General features: G+C 41.7%; 1 protein-coding gene across 2 annotated transcripts in view; it reads right to left on the minus strand.

Moving 5' to 3' along the window:
• Positions 1 to 20,640, minus strand: part of LOC120856901 (SH3 domain-binding glutamic acid-rich protein-like) — a 72,307-nt gene extending 51,667 nt beyond the window's left edge. Inside the window, exons 1-2 of one of the 2 annotated variants that reach the window (XM_040232388.1) lie at positions 20,355 to 20,640; positions 11,767 to 11,952 (exon numbers count right to left, since the gene is read on the minus strand). In XM_040232388.1, coding sequence (XP_040088322.1) covers positions 11,767 to 11,952; positions 20,355 to 20,399 — 231 coding nt within the window. In that variant the 5' untranslated portion in view covers positions 20,400 to 20,640. The remainder of the gene's footprint in view (positions 1 to 11,766; positions 11,953 to 20,354) is intronic. The other variant, XM_040232395.1, reaches the window with a different exon arrangement.
• Positions 20,641 to 21,245: the final 605 nt, after the last annotated feature.

Below are 21,245 nucleotides of genomic sequence, written 5' to 3' on the forward strand. Positions count from 1 at the left end.
CACACCTTTATTGTGCCTGTTATAGTATAGTGAGAATACACACACATGGAGTATTCCGGCTCAGGAATTACTGACAAGACTCAAACATACATAGGGAAAGTCTTCTCTAAAAGTTTCACATCTTTAGCTGGTTTCTTTATAATTTGGTCCTATGGGTTCAGACCCTGATTAGGGTCCAAACAACACAGGACTAAAACAAGATTTCTGTGCTGTTATTATAGTAGCTTCTAGTCAATAAAGAAGCCACCTGCAATGAAGGAGATCCAGGTTCTATCCCTGGGTCAGGAAGATCCCCTGGACGAGGAAATGGTGACCCACCCCAGTATCCCTGCCTGGGAAATCCCAACGACAGAGGAGCCTGGTGGGCTACAGTACATAGAGTTGCAAAGAGTCAGATACAACTTAGTGACTAAATCACCACCAAGGGACTAGACTTGTCTAAGGCTCTTCCAATACCAGGAGCTGCAAGATTATAGAGGGTTTAGAAACATGCTCATTTTGCCCAAAGGGGAAAAACTGTAGAATGATTAGAAACCTGGCAGCAGATGGAAATCTGAAGCTCAGTAAAGATCTGCCCTTCCCGCCATCCCCACCCGGGCCAGGCCACACTCAAGTCAGTCCTTCACCAGGTGGGTCCTGCCCTAAGCCAACTCTCCAGCAGTGTGTTAGCCAATAGCTAGGAAGAGTTTCATTTTTTATCATTAAAACATAAAAGATCTTCCTCCAGTCCACTTTCCTGTTGCCAGTCTTTATTACTGGGGCTATAATGCAGTTTCAACAGTGTTGCCATAGGCTCAACCGGTACACGGTTAGTCTGGCCTGAACTGAAAAGAACTCGCAAACATGTGGTCTTGCTACTGCCTACCCTCCTTTGACGTGTGTTAAGAGCTTAAAACCAAAGACAGGCCACCTATGTTAAGAAGATAATCTTATGTAATTCCTGTGTGTTCATCTTATCCAAAGCTTTGCTTTTTTCCTACCTGTCACCCTGATTCTCTGTAATTACTTTCCTCTTTTGTACTAAATGTATTTTTGTAAGCTGCTTCATATCTTAAGGGAAATATCACATACTGTGAGTGAGTCTTTGATATTAGAAATACTCATTGATTCCCAGAATACACACTTACTAGTTGTTGCTAAAGATTACATGATAGGATGCATTAGTAGTAGTAGTACTAGTAAGTTGTTGTTGTTCAGTCACTAAGTCATGTCTGCCTGTCTGTGACCCCATGGACTGCAGCATGCCAGGCTCCTCTGTCCTACACTATCTCTTTGAATTTGCTCAAATTCATGTCCATTGAGTCAGTGATGCTATTCAACCATCCCATCCTCTGCCAACTCCCTTTTCCTTTTGCCTTCAATCTTTCCCAGCATCAGGGTCTTTTCCAGTGAGTCAGCTCTTCACATCAGGAGGCCAAAGTATTGGAGCTTCAGCTTCAGCATCAGTCCTACCAATGAATATCCAGGACTGATTTCCTTTAGGATGGACTGGTTTGATCTCCTTGCAGTCCAAGGGACTTTCCAAAGTCTTCTCCAACACCACAGTTCAAAAATATGAATTTTTCAGCACTCAGCTTTCTTTATGGTCCAGCTCTCACACCTGTACATGACTACTGGAAATACCATAGCTTTGACTAGATGGACCTTTGTTGCAAAGTAATGTCTCTGCTTTTTAATACTCTGTATAGGTTTGTCATACCTTTTCTTCCAAGGAGCAAGTGTCTTTTAATTTCATGGCTGTAGTCACTCACTATCCACAGTGATTTTGGAGCCCAAGAAAATAAAGTATCTCACTAACATGCAAATTTTCTCCAGACATCTCTTGCTAAATTTTGGATGGATTTCACAATTTTTTGCTCTTCTTAACAACATATATGTATATGTATATATATATATATATACATATATACATGTATATATATAACATATATATGTATATATATATACACATATATACATGTATATATATAACATATATATGTATATATATATATATACATGTATATATATAACATATATATTTATATATATTAAACTAATGTATAATACTAGTATATATAACATATTATGCTTTTCCCTCTTCCAAAATAAGGAAAAGGCAAAAACTCAATAGAAGAATATTCAAAAGATATACAGAATAAGACATACAAACATAAAGAGCTAGACAATCTCTTTACTAATGGCCACAGTCAAAGGATGCTTTCTGTGTGTCTTCATGGAACTGCCACAGGGAGTCAGGGTGGATGGTTTAGAACAATTTTTAAGTACCAGAGGGGTTGAAATAGAGTTGGTGGTTTATTTCGTTAAGCAGGAAAAAATTTTTAATTGTCTGCTGTGGTCATCATTTTTTTTCATAAAATTTAAAAATATATGTTACCAATATAAAAATGACAAGAGTTTATAACTCACAAAGGTTCCATTTCACTTGACCCCAGCCCTGACTCCCAGGCCCTTGAGGGAGGTCAGATAAAAAGAAATATTAAAACCTTCTTAGAGGGACCAGAGATATGGGGGTGACGTCACCCAGTGCTTCAAATATCCATGATGCTATCTTCTCTCAGGCTTCCCTGGTGACACAGTGGTTAAGAATTCCCCTGCAGTACAGGAGACCTGGGTTTGATCCCTCAGTCGGGATGATCCCCTGGAGAAGGGAATAGCAACCCACTCCAGTATTCTTGCCTGGAGAATCTCATGGACAGAGGAGCCTGGTGGGCTACAGTCCATAGGGTCGCAAAGAATTGGAGATGACTGAGCAACTAACAAGTAGTCAGGTAGTAGTTATAGCACAGGGAACTGTATTCAATATCCTGTGATAAACCATAATGGAAAGGAATATGAAAACAAATATATGTATAACTGAATCACTTTGTTATATACCAGACACTAACACAACATTGTAACTCAACTACACTTCAATAAAATTTTTAAAAAAAACAAAGGACTTCCCTGGTTGTCCAGTATTTGAAAATCTGCCTGCCAATCAAGGAACACCAGTTGGATCCCTGTTCCTAGTTGGGAAGATCCCACATGCCGCAGAGCCACTAAGCCCATGTGTCACCAACTGCTGAAGCCCACATGCCTAGAGTCTGTGCTCAGAAATGAGAGAAGCTACCGCAGTGAGAAGCCCATGAACCACAACTAGACGGTAGCCCCTGCTTGCCACAACTAGAGAAAGCCCGTGCACAGCAATGAAGACTGAGCTTGGCCAAAAATAGACAAATTAATTAATTTGTATAGAATGGACTTTTGGACTCTGAGGGAGAGGGAGAGGGTGGGATGATTTGGGAGAATGGCTTTGAAACATGTATACTATCATGTAAGAAACGATCTGCATGGGGATGATCCAGAGAGATGATATGGAGTGGGAGGTGGGAGGGGGATTCAGGATTGCGAGCTTGTATACACCCAAGGTGGATTCATGTCAATGTATGGCAAAACCAATACAGTATTGTAAAGTAAAGTAAAGTAAAAATAAAATTTTAAAAAATAAAAAGCAAAGAAAACTTGACCATAATGGCAAAACAAAAGATAATTTTTATTAACATGTTGATATGTACACTATCAAAGTTATATGTAAGATATAATAAAATTGCCATCATATTGAAAAAAATTAAAAAATAAAACAGTATGTTCAGTAACATCAGTGTGTTGAAAACACCCTCCCCCTGCCCTAATCAGGCAGGCATCCTGTCCCCTCTTGCCCTGAGTCCCCAGACATATTTGCCTTTCTGCTGCATGGTCGAAGACCCTTTTAGCTGTGCTCAGGACCAGGCAGGCACCCCAGCACTCACATTGGTGAAAATGCACAGACTCCAACTTGGCATCAGCAGACAAGTCTGCTACTTCCTGTTAGTATTTTCCTGCCAGGCGGGTGACCTGGCCTCCACTGGGCCTGGCTTCCTGGTGTCCCCTTTCTGTAGCTAGAGGTTGTCTGCCATGCCCTCGAGATAACATCTTCATCTGTTCTGCCCAGAGCAGCAGGAGTTCAGGCTGGCAGGGACACGATGGTACACAGAACCACCCACGACACCAGCCTTGCACTGACCTGGTGCAGAGAAAGCCACTGCTTGCCCTTGAGGTCCCCTCTGGCTGCTGCCATCATCATTTGAGAATTTACAGAGGCCATTGAGTCAGCTTAAATGATACCCTTATTCTGATGGTCCACATTTCTATCATGTGGAAAGATATGTTAACCATTCATATTTATGCCATTTTATTTTTTTAAGCGTTTATTACTTTATTTTTTTAATTTTCATTTTATATTGGAGGTTAGTTGATTCACAATGCTGTGTTAGTTTTAGGTGCATAGCAAAGGGATTCAGTTATACATAGACATATATCCATTCTTTTTCAGATTCTTTTTTCATATAGGCTATTACAGAATATTGAGTAGATTTATGCTGGCATCCTTGACCCAATGGACATGAGTTTGAGCAAATTCCGGGAGATAGTGAAGGACAGGGAAGCTTGGTGTGCTGCAGTCCATGGGGTTGCATGCAAAGAGTCGGAGAGGACTTAGCAACTGAACAACTATGCCATTTTAAACCTGACACGTCTTTCAGAACTTTGAGTCTCTTTTTAAAATTGGAATCTGCAATACAAATAGTCATTTTACCTACTTTCTGAAAACAAAGTCCTCTGCCTCATTAATGCCCTTTTGTTGGGAATATCCACAGATTGCAGAAAAGCAAGTTTAGCAAAACTACAAATACCTCTCTGAATGCAGAAAGAATTCAAAACAGCTAAACAAAATCATTTGTATGCTTATCTCATTAGAGCCGTATTTATAACAGGAAAACACATCTTAAAAATAGAAGTCTTTTTTCTTAGTTGAGAAATCTTTTCTTCTTCCACAGTTAATACAGAAAGCATTGCTAGATGACAGTAAAATGAAAGAAGAAATGCCTTTGAAGTTCTATTTCTATAGCAGAAAATAACTGCAGAATTTTTATTCTGGGATAAACATAGGTTGAAAGAAAAGACTTCAGTATCATCTCCACTGTAACTAGTCTTAATGAAAAGGACAGTGAAAATAACAAAAAGTAAGAGATTTAAAATTCTACTTTCACTAGAAAAGTACTAGAAGAAAACGAGATGATTCCTTTAATGATATTAAAGTGCTGAATGATTTTCTAAACAAGACATAGAGTGCAGGAACTATAAAATATATTAATAAACTGTCTACAGAAAATAATGTTAAGCCCTGCATTCCAAAAAAAAACCACTTCAAAAAGTCAAAAGACAAATAAGAAACATAGGGAAATATTTGCAACATCTATAGTAGTGAAAGGGCTACTTTCCATCACAAGTAAAGATTCTCACAAGCCAATGAACATTACCTGGAACCAAAGAGAAAAAGTAGAAAGTCATTAAAAAAAAAAAACAGAAAGCTTATAAACAGGAAAAGATATTCAGCTTCTGCAATAAAGACAGAAATCCAAGTCAAAGCAGTGAGAACACATTTTTCATCTAACAAATTGATTAAGTTTGCATATAGAGTATTGTCAAAGTCACTGGAAACCAGCCACACCCAAATATAAACTGGTGCAACTACAGTCCATATTTTATATCTATTGAAATATGAGATGCATATATGCTGTAACTCAGCACATCTTCTAGGAATTTATCCTATATATACACCCAGACTGAACACAAAGTTCTGTATGTGTAAAGAGACTTCTGCAGCATCGTCTGTAGCTTAGAAGAGACTTGAAGTCGCTCTGTCATATCCGATTCTTTGCAATCCCACAAACTGTAGCCTGCCAGGTTCCTCTGTCCACGGGATTTTCCAGGCAAGTATAGTGGAGTGGGTTACCATTTCCTTCTCCAGGGGATCTTCCCAACCCAGGAGTCGAATGCAGGTCTCCTCCATTGCAGGCTGAGCCAGAGGGAAACTGAAAACAACCTGAATGTTTCCCGTTAGAGAACTGTGCCAATTAATTATGTCATATCCAATGGAACGTTTTGCAACCATTGAAATAAAGAATATATGACCCACCAATCCCACTCCTGAGCTTCCATGGTGGCTCAGTGGCTTAAAAAAAAAAAAAATCTGCCTGCAGAGCAGGAGACATGGGTTCAATTCCTGGGTCAGGCAGATCCCCTGGAGAAGGAAATGGCAACCCGTTCTAGTATCCTTGCCTGGAGAATCCCATGGACAAAGGAGCCTGGCTGGCTAGAGGCCATGAGGTCACAAAGAGTCAGGCACAACTGAGCAACTAACACAATATATGTTCCAATATAAAATTTTAAAAAGCTTTTTAAAAAGAATATGTGCAGCTCTGAGATACAGTTATTAAGTGAAAAGAACAAAGTGTATAGAGTTTATTCCCATTTTTTTAAGTGATTAACAATGGTTAACACACATACAAAATTCATGGAAGGCCAAGCAAGAAATTGCCAACATTGGTGGGTCAAAGCAGGACAGCTACATAATTTGCAGGGCCCAGTGCAAATAAAGTGATAAAAATAAACTGACAAAAACAAGGCAACCCTTTTTCAAAAATCATTATGAATTTCAAGACAGCAACAGTAGTGTCTTAAAACAAGCAGAGTGCTCTCTTGAGTGGGGCCAGGTGTAACTTCCCAGGTGGTGGGCTCATAATGTTGGCCCACTTCAGAAAAAGGAATTAGAGGGGTCTAAAATAGGAGGAAGAATCATCTCCACTGTGGACAACTCTGGAACCATTTTAATTTTTCTTTGTGCACGGACTCATTTTTCAATTGTTAAAAAAAATTTATACGAACTTTTCTGGTGGCCCAGTAGTTAAGAATCCACCTTGCAATGCAGGAACTGTGGGTTGGACCCCTGGTTGGGGAATTAAGATCCCACATGCCATGAGGCAACTGAGCTCACACACTTCAACTACTCAGCCCTCACACCACAACTAGAGAGCCCATGCACCAAAATGGAAGATCCCTCATGACTCAACAAAGGTCCCCCATGCTGCAACTAAGACCCAGTGCAGACAAATAAATAAATAAAATTTTAATTTCTAAAAAATAAAAATTGACCATCACCATTGCCCCCCACCCCAAGAAGCCTTTTTCTCCCTTTCCTTATCTAATAAAAGCCACAATTCTTAGAAATTCAGGTCAGGTTGGAGAGATGTCCGGAAGCCAAGCAGTCTGGAGGGTGTGGGGAGAGGAGTGTGGTGTATAGGGGAGGGACCCTCCCTTACCAAGGAAATACTTTCCTCACTCTGGGAAGCCCCAGCTTCAATCACAAGAGAGTTGGACTGGACCATTGTTCCTTGTTTAGTCACCAAAACATGTCCAACTCCTTGTGACCACATGAACTGCAGCACACCAGGCTCCTCTGTTCTCCACTATCTCCTGGAGTTTGCTCAAATTCATGTCCACAGAGTCAGTGATGCTATCTAACCTCTCATCCTCTGCCACCCCCTATTCCTATTGCCTTCAGTCTCTCCCAGCGTTAGGGTCTTTTCCAATGAGTCAGCTCTTTGCATCAGGTGGCCAAAGTATTGGAGCTTCAGCTTCAGCATCAGTCTTCCCAATGAATATTTAGGGTTAATTTCCTTTAGGATTGACTGGTTTGATATCCTTGCAGTCCAAGGGACTGGCCGTAAGTTCCACTAAATAATTGCTCAACACCTTAAACCTGTTTGAAAACACTCTCACATCCATAGGACTTTAAGTTAAGCCTCTGAAGAAGCCGAACACAACCATGTAAATTCACACAGCCTGTACTTCCCCGTCAAAAGCCATGTCCACCCAAAATCTCAGAAAATGACCTTATTTGGAAATTGGGATATTGGCTTCCATGGTGGCTCAGATGGTAAAGAACCCACTTGCAATGCAGGAGACATGGGTTCAATCCCTGGGTCAGGAAGATCCCACGGAGAAGGGAATGACTACCCACTCTGTATTCTTGCCTGGAGAATCCCATGGACAGAGAAGCCTGGTGGGCTATAATCCCTGGGGTCAAAAAGAGTCAGGCATGACTGAGCAACTAACACTTTCTCTTTTTACATTCACAGATGTACTTACTTATGATGAGGCCATGCTGGACTAGGGTGGACCCTATTCCAATGACTTTTGTCCTTATACAAAAGCCATGTGAAGACACAGAGAGACCCCAAGAAGAAGGCCATGTAAAGATGGAGGCAGAGATGGACAGGATGTGTCAACAAGTGGAGGAATGTCAGAGATGGCTGGCGGCCACCAGAAGCCAGGAGAGACACATCAAACAGATTTTTGCTTAGAGCCTGCAGCACAAACCAACCCTACTGACACCTTGATTTAAAACTTCTAGCCTCTAGAACTGTGAAAGAATTTCTGTTGTTTTAAAGCACTGTAGCCATCAGCTGGGGATGCCATAACAAAATATCATATGCTGAGTGGCTTACTAACAAAAATGTATTCTGGGTGCAGCGTCATTGAGTGCTGCTCTCTTCCTGGCTCATAGACAGTTGCCTCTGGCTGTGTGATCACAGGGTGAAGAGAAAGGGGTCTCTTTCTCTTCCTCCTCCCATAAGGAAACTAATCCCACCATGAAGGCCCCACCCACAGGACTTCATCTGATCCTAATCACCTCCCAAAGATCCCTTCTTCAAATACCATCACCCTGGGCCTTAGAAGTTCAACATACAAATTTAGGGGGACACAAACATACAGTCCATAAGAATCACCAGGTTTGTGGTATTTTGTTATATCAGCCTAAGAAAGTAATATGAACCCCCAACAGCAGAACAATTCATGCTTCAGATGAGAAGTCTGAAAGCTTTTCTGTAAATGTCACGTCATGTCATCTAGTCACTCAGTCATGTCTGACTCTGAGACCACATGGACTATAGCCTGCCAGGCTCCCCTGTCCATGGGATTCTCCAGGCAAGACTACTGTAGTGGGTTGCCAGTTACTTCTCCAGGGGATCTTTCTGACTCAGGGATCAAACCTGGATCTCCTCCTTTGCAGGCAGATTCTTTACTATCTGAACCACCAGCGAAGATAGTAAATCTCAATGTTTCTTGCTTTGTGGGTCAGATGGTCTCTGTTGCAACTGCTCAGCTCCCAGTTCAGTTCAGTTCAGTCTCTCAGTCGTGTCCAACTCTTTGAATCCATGAATCACAGCACGCCAGGCCTCCCTGTCCATCACCAACTCCCGGAGTTCACTCAGACTCATGTCCATTGAGTCAGTGATGCCATCCAGCCATCTCATCCTCTGTCGTCCCCTTCTCCTCCTGCCCCCAGTGCCTCCCAGCAACAGAGTCTTTTCCAATGAGTCAACTCTTCACATGAGGTGGCCAAAGTACTGGAGTTTCAGCTTCAGCTTCAGTCCTTCCAATGAACACCCAGGACTGATCTCCTTTAAGATGGACTGGTTGGATCTCCTTGCAGTCCAAGGGACTCTCAAGAGTCTTCTCCAACACCACAGTTCAAACGCATCAATTCTTCAGCACTCGGCTTTCTTCACAGTCCAACTCTCACATCCATACATGACCACAGGAAAAACCATAGCCTTGACTAGACAGACCTTAGTTGGCAAAGTAATGTCTCTGCTTTTCAATATGCTATCTATGTTGGTCATAACTTTCCTTCCAAGGAGTAAGCGTCTTTTAATTTCATGGCTGCAGTCATCATCTGCAGTGATTTTGGAGCCCAAAAAAATAAAGTCTGACACTGTTTTCACTGTTTCCCCATCTATTTCCCATGAAGTGATGGGACCAGATGCCATGATCTTCGTTTTCTGAATGTTGAGCTTTAAGCCAACTTTTCCCTCTCCTCTTTCACTTTCATCAAGAGGCTTTTTAGCTCCTCTTCACTTTCTGCCATAAGGGTGGTATCATCTGCATATCTGGGGTTATTGATATTTCTCCTGGCAATCATGATTCCAGCTTGTGCTTCTTCCAGCCCAGCATTTCTCATGATGTACTCTGCATAGAAGTTAAATAAGCAGGGTGACAATATACAGCCTTGACGGACTCCTTTTCCTATTTGGAACCAGTCTGTTGTTCTGTGTCCAGTTCTAACTGTTGGTTCCTGACCTGCATATAGGTTTCTCAAGAGGCAGTTCAGGTGGTCTGGTATTCCCATCTCTTTCAGAATTTTCCACAGTTTATTGTGATCCACACAGTCAAAGGCTTTGGCATAGTCAATAAAGCAGAAATAGATTTTCTTCTGGAACTCTCTTGCTTTTTCGATGATCCAGCGGATGTTGGCAATTTGATCTCTGGTCCCTCTGTCTTTTCTAAAACCAGCTTGAACATCTGGAAGTTCACGGTTCACGTATTGCTGAAGCCTGGCTTGGAGAATTTTGAGCATTACTTTACTACCTGCCATCATGCAAAATTAGCCATAGGCACTAGGTGGTGAATTAGTGCAGGCATGTCCAATAAAATTTCACCAAAACAGATAGCTGCAGCCGTGGCACTCGGGCTGTAGTTTGATGACACTTGCTTTAGGTGAGAAACATAGTAACAAAGAGAAGCTAAGCTAAAGGGCCAGCAGTTTTGTATAGCAAGGAGAAAGGTGGTGACTTCCCTGGCAGTCTAGTGGTTAAGACTCCATGCTTCCAAGGCAAAGAGCAAAGGTTTGATTCCTGGTCGAGGAATTATGATCCCACGTGCCATGTGGTGAAGCTAAACAAAATAAAAATTGCTTATAATTTTTAATAAATAATTAATTTTTTATAAAAGAGAAGAAATGAGTGAAAAAATCCTATGCCAGGCTCCAACCTCCAGAAACAGCACAGCTCTGGGTAATTAGTTCCCTCTGCCTTCCAGAAGCATGATGGCCAAGTCTGAAAAATGGCCTGGAAGACTTAGATGATCCCCCAAAGCTAACTCCAGTTCTCGTGCTCCAAAGTCCTTTGAGCTTTTAAATGTTTCTTTTCAACAATTTGGTTTACCAAGCAGAATCTACAAACCCTGAGGAAAAAATGATTTTATGGTAAAATGAAAGCCTAAATGTACAAAATAAAATTGCTATTATAATTAAATGCCCAGAAGAGTTTTTGTTGGTTTTGTTTTGTTTTGGGTGGTTTACAAATAACAGACATTTATTTCTCACAGATCTGGAGGCTGGAAGTCCAAGATGAGGGTGTCAGCAGATTCATCGTCTGGTGAGTAAGCCCCCTCTGGTTCATAAATGGCCATCTTCTTATTGTGTCCTCACAAGGAGGAAGGGTGTCCAGAACAGTTTTTTAGCTATTTAGATGCATTTACACAAAACTTTCTGCCTGCAACTCAGGAGACCCAGGTTCGATCTTAGGTTGGGAAGACCCCCTGGAGAAGGAAATGGAAACCCACTCCGGTATTCTTGCCTGGAGAATTTCATGGACAAAGGAGCCTGGCAGGCTACAGGCCACAGAATCACAAAGAGTTGAACATGACTGAGGGACTAACGCTTTCACTTTCACACAAAACTTTACTTCTGCAAATCATTCTTTACAAAGGTGAAAGTGTACCCGTGGATGCAGGTATGTGTATCCTACCAGGTTGAACAGAATGTCTTTTCAACTAAACGCTTATTTTGCCTGAACAAGTGGCCTCTTCTCTTCAAAATAAAATAAAAAACCTAAAGGAATCCCAAGAACTTCTGAATCATCATTTTATCGTTTCTATCATTTTTTAAATCTTAACTATTTATTCTTCACCATGGATCTAACCATCCAGGTATCAAATGGTAGAAATAGATCACAAGCAGAAAAATGTCAACAAATGTAAACGCTACCTCAAAGCTTATCTGCTTAAACAATCTCTGATAAACACACTTGCAGAAGAATTTTCAGAGAAACTAAATCTCACCCCACAATACTGCTCCTCGTTAAAGATCTGAGGAGGCAGCGGAATCCCATTCTGAGGTTTCTTCTCTCCAGGAACATTTTCTCTCATCCACTTCCTGTTGTCTTCATCTCCAGCAATATCGAACTCCTTAAAATCAATTTTATTAGCTTCCAAAAAGCCCACAACTTCTTGCTGTTTCTTCCTAATCTAGTCATGAGAAGAAAAAGATTACCGTTAGACTGTTTTGTAAAAACCCGTTCTCCAACTATACCATACAATACCAATAACTTTGCTAAGTATTTAAACAAGAAAAATCATAAAATCACACTTCTTCATTCCATAGGATCAACAGGGCAATCATTTAAATTCTGAAATTTTAATCTCATCAATGTTTAAATCATGATATATTCAACCGAATAGGAATAGAGATGCAATCATCATAGCTTTTATTTGAGGTCTTCAAAATACGTTTAATTCTATGCTAAGCTTTAAAGCCAAAAATTAAATAGGGATTGGTTACAAAGAACAAGAGGATAGAAAGAAGGCAAAAAACACAATTTACTATGAAACTTAAATACCAAGTACACCCACACTAAAAGGCACTATTCACAGTTATGAAAATGGGAACATGAGTCATGCTGAACAAAAGTAGCTTTAGAAATAACACAGGAAACTGAGAAGTCCACATGGAGATTATTGGAAAAGGAAGAGCAGAAAAAAAAACTAGAAGAGCTGGTGGATATTTCTCCTGGAACGTGAAAGAGTAATGCAGTGAAATAACTTTTTTCTACTCACATCCAACTCTAAGTAAAATCAACGTGCAGCCACACCTAAGAGAAAACCCAGGTGCCCTTTTTTCTACACGTGGTTCACAAGTAGGGACTGTATTCTACCAATGTCATTTCTTTGTGGCCATCTTGAAATCTTAGCACTCCTTCCCCAGAAACAATTACAATTTTCTCTCTTCAGTCAGAATTTTTCTCTCTTCAGTCAAGGAATTCACTCCCAGAATGCATGAGGCCTTTTTTTTTTTTTTTTTTTTTTTGACTGAGGGCATGTGGGATCTTAGTTCCCCGACTAGAGATCAAACCTGCACCTGCTGCCTTGGAAGCATGGAATCTTACCCACTGGACCACCAGTCTTTTTTTATAAACACTGGTAAACAACTTACAGCAGACTGTGGACCACATTGTAAGAACTCCGGGAGAAACTTCAGAATGATCAATAGCATAAACCAATCAATACTCACTTATTGATTCCCTACTCTGCACAAGACATGGTGCCAAGCTCTTCACATTAATAGATTCATAAGATGTTATTTGGGTAAAAAAAAAATTTGTACAGATGATAAAGAGGTACAATATGGTCCTTTCTTAAAACTGAAAGTTTACATTAGTATCTTCTTTGACATAAAAATATCCAATGTCTTAATTTTAAGTCCTCTGAATGGAATATTGCCTCACAATGAAAATAGTCATTAGGAATGTTTTCTAGGATGAGTCCCCTTGTCATTTTCATGTAACTTGTTTATCAGCAGAAGGACTAGATGCTGAGGATTCCAAACGCTGAAAAGGTACATGCCAATCCTAAACCCAACATCTAGATTCAAATCCTCTTTTGTTTAAACCCAATTCATTCGATATAAATCTTTATCGATTTATAAAAGTCACTGAAAGTCACTCAGTCATGTCCAACTTTTTGCAAGCCCATGGACTGTATAGTCCATGGAATTCTCCAGGCCAGAATCCTGGAATAGGTAGCCTTTCCCTTCTCCAGGGGATCTTCCCAACCCAGGGATCGAACCCAGGTCTCCCACATTGCAGGTGGATTCTTTACCAGCTGAGCCACCAGGGAAGCCCAGGAATACTGGAATGGGTAGCATAATACTGGAATAGGTAGCCTTTCCCTTCTCCAGGGGATCTTCCCAACCCAGGAATCGAACCAGGGTCTCCTGCACTGCAGGCAGATTCTTTACCAACTGAGCTTTCAGAGATTTATACACCTCCCCAAAATTCTTATTTTATTCATTTTTGCCAAAATGATTGATTATAGCAATGTCTTTTGTGTAGAGGTTCTTTCCTAAGGTAAGGTAAAAAAAGATACACATGGATGCTTATGCCCTAGAATCAAATCACCACCAAAAACAAATCCTATGGAATTTGGTTTGGGTGGTGACTTGATTATATATAGATATAAGCTCAGACAGTAAAGCGTCTGTCTACAATGTGGGAGACCTGGGTTCGATCCCTGGGTCGAGAAGATCCCCTGGAAAAGGAAATGGCAACCCACTCCACTGTTCTTGCGTGGAAAATCCCATGGACTGAGGAGCCTGGCAGGCTAGAGACCATGGGGTGGCAAAGAGTCAGACACGACTGAGCGACTTCACTCACTCACATAGCATATTAATTATAAGTATAATGTTACTGTTTAATAATTTAATTAATATAAATTACTGTTTTATAATTTTAATTAATGCACAGTGAATATAAATCATGGGCTTCCCTAGTGGCTTAGATGGTAAAGAATCTGACTGCAATGCAGGAGACCTGGGTTACATCCCTGGGTCAGGAAGGTCCTCTGGAGAAGGGAATGGTGACCCACTCTAGTATTCTTGCCCAGAGAATCCCAAGGGCAGAGGAGCCTGGCAGGCTACAGTCCATGGAGTTACAAAGAGCTGGACATGACTGAGCATGTAATACTTACCTAAATATAAATTATATATAAATTTTTGTATATAAATTACATATACCCATATATAAATGGTAATCATACATTTTCTTAACTAACATTTGTACCATCAACATAACAAAGATAAAGCAACTAAAAGCATTAGGTCAATAAATTAAAGGCTGCTCTTAGCTACAATATAACATTTAATCCATAAGACTCAGGCCAAGGGATCTATTTCAGTTTGGGGCAAGCATAGACAAAAAATAAAAACAGAAGTCATACAGAAAGGAATAGAATGATGGAAGGTCCCTTAAGAATCTGGCATAAGCACTTGGGCACATTCCTGAGTGTCACATCTCTCAGAACCAATGGACAGACTGCTTACCTCCCCGCCAGGGTGAGCTTCCCCAAGGCTACGCTAGGGGAATCCCAAACCTCCTGGTCTTTCTACTGGAAACTGGACTCCGTATTCCGGGCTTCACGGCGGAGTTTCTGAATATCAGAAAATCCCACTAGACATGACAACAGGTTGTTGAACTAAATTAATTAATCATGTTTTCTCTACATACTCTCCAACCTGTTCATTACTTATGTCACTTTATGAATTACTTACTCCTTTAGTTATTTTCAGAGATAACTTTGCTGTTTCAAAGAGTAGAGACATCCTTACTTCAGGTAGCTTTTCTTTTAGTTAAATACTCAGAAGGCAACATTCCTATTCTGTTCAAACCCTTCTCTTCCTTGCTCCTCAAATACCTTCAGCCTGGCTGAAGTCCACTTCCCCACGGACGAGAGTCCCATCTCTATTAACAATGCCTCAGGACTTAACTGAATCACTGTACAACACACTTAAAACTAATACAACATTATAAATTAACTACATGTCAATTATAAAAAAGAAGAACTTAAAAAATCATGCCTCAGGACTTGAGGTGGGATGGAAAAGGATTTCATTTTATTCCACAATTTCTAAATAGATGGAGAACATTTTCCCAAGTCCTGACTTATTTTTTCTCTTCTGGAAAGTCAAAGAAAAATGGAGAAAACAGGAGGGGACGATCTGTTGACTATTATCCCTCTCAAGACAAGCAATTACATCTACAGAAAGTTGACTGACTGTTGGAAGCTTGATATTGCGTTAAAGTTTCTCTCTCAGCACCTCATTCAAAAAAAGAGAAGAAAAATAAAATCTGCCATCCTGGACTTCCCAAACACCAATCACTTAAAATGGGTCAAAAGCGTTGCTCTCCTAGCTGTCTGGAGCACTTGACTTCTGCTGGGGGCTGGAGAAGGGTCTTAGGATGAGCCCAGAGGGAGGGGTGAGCACGTGACTTCACCTGGCTGGCATGTGACCTTTGCCCACACTCTGATACCCATTTGAGTGTGGGTGCACTCTCCTGCAACACCCCCTTGGTGGACCCTTGTTCAAGGAACCCCACTACACACTCCCCACTCGTTGCAGTCGATGTACAGCTTTTCTCCACATGGCCTCCCAAGCTGACTCCAGGGACACAACATCAGCCCCCAGAGGGGACCTCCCGTTCATGGCTTCAAGGGGAGGGGTGGTGCAGAGCCCCCCAACAGTCCTCGCCACAGACACACTTCTTGCACGCCTCGCCCTTTCTCCCCTCTCCAGGGTGCCATGGCCAAGGCTGCCTCATCCTTCTGAGCAGCCCCTCTGGAGGGCCTGGGGTCCTCAGGGTCTGTGTCACCTGGAGCCTTCGGGACCTCGGTGCAAGCTCAGAAAGCTCTGTTTCCTTATTCTGTTACACTGACTCATAAGAAAGCGTCATTCTCAAAGCGAACAGTTTTGTGGTTGCCAAAGGGGAGAAGGGTGTGGGAGAGATGGCGTGGGAATTTGGGATTAGCAGATGCAAACGACTGTATATAGAACGGATAAACAAGGCCCGACTATATAGCACAGAAAACCATAGTCAATATCCTGTGATAAATCATAATGGAAACGGATCTGAAAAAGAACATATATGAATATATAACTGAATCACTTTGCTATACAGCAAAAATTAACACAACATGGTAAATCAACTATACCTCAATAAAATAAATCAAAAAATAATAAGAAAGTGTCATTCAGGGTCCTGAAGTCACCAGCCACTGTTGGCGACTGTGATGCATCAGAGGGATCTTTGGGTCACTCGATTGGCACCTCCCACTTATTGTCTTGTACAGTTAGAAACCTCTCCAAAAGAGGTGACTGGAGAAGGCAGTGGCACCCCTCTCCAGTACTCTTGCCTAGAAAATCCCATGGATGGAGGAGCCTGGTGGTCTGCAGTCCATGGGGTTGCTGAGAGTTGGACATGACTCAGTGACTTCACTTTCACTTTTCATGCATTGGAGAAGGAAATGGCAACCCACTCCAGTGTTCTTGCCTGGAGAATCCCAGAGATGGTGGAGCCTGGTGGGCTGCCGTCTATGGGGTCACACAGAGTCAGACACAGCTGAAGCGACTTAGCAGCAGCAGCAGCACTGTAATATAAAGCAGGCCGCATCTAAGTGACAGGTGACCTGCAAGTCCATCCTGGCCGGGAAGGTTGTTATCTGAGCAGAAGCTCTGCTTGTCCATCACCTCATCTGCAAAATGGACAGAACGCTGCCTTCCTCCCAGGGCTGGTGAGAACTGCAGAATGCATGGAAAAGCATTTTGCACCACAATTCAAGTAACTGCACAGTCAGGCACCCAGCACACTGTTACCTCATTGTCTCATCCTGACTGCCACACCAGGCAAGAATTCTGATCACCATTTTAAGTAACAAAACTGAGGTGCAGTGAATTAAAGAATTTTCCAAGGGTCACACCCAGAGTCATCAATTCAAGAGCTATGTTTTTCCCTCTATGAAGTGATAAGTTTAGTCACTCAACTGCCTTACTCCTTTGCGACCCCATGGACTGTAGCCCACCAGGCTCCTCTGTCCATGAAATTCTCCAGGCAAGAATACTGGAATGGATAGCCATTCCCTTCTCCAGGGGATCTTCCAACCCAGGGAGAGAATCTAGGTCTCCTGCTTGTGGGCAGATTCTTTACTATCTGAGCCACCAGGAAAGCCCAAGACTGGAAAAAGGACTAAGAAATCCAGGAGCCACCATTAGTCTGTCCTTAATGATGGTGGCTCAGGGGCTGTGCATCTTGAAAACAGAGAGGACTGATCTCTCTCCTTTTGTCTTCAGATCCTTGCAGCAATGGCCTTCAGGATGAAGGGATGGTTAGACATGAAGACACAACATTTTCCTGCTCCCAGGGTCTCTTCACCCACATCTATCTCTAAAGTAGTAAAACATGGAACCACAGTTTGGCATCAACTGTTAAAACAGAGACGTAATATACAACTGCATATGTAATCTTCATCAAGAGATTACAATCAGTATTTTCCTTTTTCATTTATTTCATTCATCCAACAGAAGTCATATTGCTCTCTGATGATGTCACAGGCAAGAACCTATTTTTAAAGCATATAGACTGAAGAAATAAGGAGTAAAAGTTTTGTAGACCAACCACCATCCACACAGCATAAGTGCTGGCAGCTGCTCTGGGTTGTCCTGCAAAGAAACTTCCAGGTGAAATTCCCTCAACCAGGAAAAATCATTAGCACAGACACCGTAGGAATAATCTGTTCTTATTCTTTATGATAAGACAGAAATTCTTCAATTTATGTGACTTGAGATAATTATTCTGAACATCATCATAGATGAAGATCTTTAAATATTAACTAATAATTGTAACAGTGACAATAATATTGATTAACAATTACTAATAATATTATTAACATTTAACATTAACTAATAATTATAATATCCAATAGCTATAACAATTATAATATTAATAGCTGATAATTATAGCATTAACTAAAAATGATAATATTTATTAAGCACTTGACACCATGCTGGGCACTCTTGGCTTACTGACCCTTACTTACTGACCCTTGCTTACTGACCCTTACTGACCCTCACTCTTAACTTACTTCCTAAGTAAGTTGAGTTCTATTCTTATCCTCCTTTTACAGACAAGGAAATTGAGGCTTAGCAAGGTGAAATAACTTTCTCAAGGTCACATCGTCCCACGTGGCACCAAAACATTTGCTTACAGCAGCAAAATGAACTTGGATTTTTCAAGATCCTGGAATAAACAGTACCCCTCCAGATCCTCCCAGGCTAAATAAATCATGTTCCCAAATTTCAAGAACGTAGGAAATCAGAAAATCCTAAGAAAGGATCTGTTTGTTCATTGTCTTTGTTAAGGATATCTGCTGCTGCCAAGTCACTTCAGTCGTGTCCGACTCTGTGCAACCCCAGAGACGGCAGCCCACCAGGCTCCCCCATCCCTGGGATTCTCCAGGCAAGAACACTGGAGTGGGTTGCCATTCCCTTCTCCAATGCATGATAGTGAAAAGTGAAAGGGAAGTCGCTCAGTCGTGTCCGACTCTTAGTGACCCCATGGACTGCAGCCCACCAGGCTCCTCCGTCCATGGGATTTTCCAGGCAAGAGTACTGGAGTAGGCTGCCATTGCCTTCTCCGTAAGGATGTCTAGGGTCACTCAGACCTGATCTATGGAATATATAGAAGATTGACAGGTTAGCAGTAAAAGTTTCCAGCAATGAGTGTGTCAACAGCTTATGTGAAGCCCACGATGAAAGCCATTTTTCCACGATGAAAGCCATTTTCTTTAAAAAAAATAATTTTTTTTAATCTAAGCAATCCAAAAATGTGCTTTTTGTAGATCAAAGTTTATGAGGTCATCAACAGCCGTAAAAGACTTTGCAGTTTTACATTTGGAATTTTTTCATAAAATTGGAACATCATGAAAGATGCTCAGCAGATCATTAGACAGTTGAGTCAGAAGGAAGGACCAGGCTCTTTTCTCAGGTTTTCCTCTTGTCCTCTCTAGAAACGGTGTGAACTTTCAGGGCTGGAGGTGGGTGGTAGGGGAGGGGGGAAGGCATTCAGTAGCTGCTGTTAGGATTGTTCCCTGGACCAGTCACTCACCTAGGGTGTCATCCTGGCTGAGGGACCGCTGAAATCCAAGCTGCAACCCGAGAAGTTCCAGGAATCAGATATAAAAGGAAACAGCCCCTGTGCTGTTCTTCACCTCTCAGGACTAATAAAACTGTTTTCTCTCCACAGCCTTACAGATGCTAAAATGCTGGTCCAAATATCAGTCCCAGACAGACACTGCAGGTTCAAGTCTAATATCAAAGCCTGAATCATTTCCAAGGATAAAATGAGTCCCTCCCTTACCCCTATTTCTTAAAGCACAAAACGAAGGCTGGACTTAAAGAGATGGCTGGGTGACTCCCAGCCTTGTCCCAAGGAAATCAGATAAAGCACCTATTTTTGGTCTGTTTGGGTTCCTAGAGCATTTAAATCTGTAGCCTCAGAGATGTTTGTTTTTTTCACTGTGACATCATTACCCTCAAATAATAGTATTACACATGCTAAATTTACACTTTCCTTAGGATTGCACCACATACACAAGTCATTGCAGCCAGGGGTCATTTTAGTAATCTGGCCCATCATACGCTAAAAATGTTGTTACATAAAGTGTCATTTACTTGCAATATTAGATTTGTCTAAGTCTCACAGATGAATGGCAGAAACATTCCAAAAAAAAAAAAAACACGCCTCTGATTCTATCAAAGATGTGACACAATAGAGACAAATCACACATTAAAAGTCTTAGCATCCAGCACACCCCCCCTTCCTCGAATTCCCTTCCACACACAGCTGCCCCAGATCACACATTTTACACACTGCTACACCATTCAGGTCAAGGCAGAGAGCAAAGGGTTCGCAGGCTTACTCACACACGCCTCAAAAAGAAATGTAAGCCCAGCGCTGGGCCATACGCGCTGCTTCTACTTCCAAGTCTGAGTTTTTCAGAAAAGAGGACGAGAAGAAAGCCCCCGAATTCCATCAGACACCTACCGCTATGGACCCAGATGATGTGGCAACAAACACTTTGATAACCATTTTGAGAGTCGGAATGAGGACTCCCCCCAACACACCCCTGCGAGGGAACGCGGAGCTAGACAGATTCTGACAGCGACAGAGACAAGTGCCAGATGGGGGCTGGCGGGGCCCCAGGGCTGTCTGAGCGCCTGCCTCTCGGCTCAACTTAAGCCCGGCCTCTCCCGGGCATCCTGGGCTCTCCCCTCCATTGGCCCGGGAATATTTGGGGATCTGGCAATAAAACAGTTGATTGGTTGATAAAAGCAGCCACTGCACCCTTTCCCTTACCACTTTAAAAGCCCGACAACTGTCCCTAAAAGGCAAGGCTGCGCTCTGCACCAATCAGAGGCCTGCGCGGAGATGCCCGGGGCGGAGGAAGGCAGGGCCCGGGGCGGAGGGTGGCGGAGAGAAGGGAAGGAGCTGGAGAAGCCCAGATAACCACCTCTGTCCCAGAGGAGGCTTTGTTTACAGGGCTTTTGGCAAACGCACAAGGAAGGGTCAGAACAGCCACAGAAGCCTTTAAATAAATAAAGACGGGCTTCCTTAATTTAAAATTTTATGACAGATTAAAAAATTAAATGACCTTCAACTGGAGTCCGCTTTAATGAATCTCCACTTTAATTCTGCATTACATAGATCTTGCTTTATTATATTTTTGCGTCAGATAAATTTCGCTGAGTGGAAAAAAAAAAAGGAACAAGTGATGAAAGTTTACTCAAGAAAGTACGTTTGTCATTAATAAGAAAGAGTATCCCTTCTGGATCAGCAGTAGCGGTTGGTTATTAAATAATGTTTTTAAAGGGTGCGTGATTTTTATTATTAAGCCATTCAGTAGTGGCACCTAGTGTACAAAGTATGTTTGGTGTT

The sequence above is a fragment of the Oryx dammah genome, unplaced genomic scaffold (genome assembly GCF_014754425.2).
Source record: "Oryx dammah isolate SB20612 unplaced genomic scaffold, SCBI_Odam_1.1 HiC_scaffold_2, whole genome shotgun sequence".
Classification (NCBI taxonomy): domain Eukaryota; kingdom Metazoa; phylum Chordata; class Mammalia; order Artiodactyla; family Bovidae; genus Oryx; species Oryx dammah.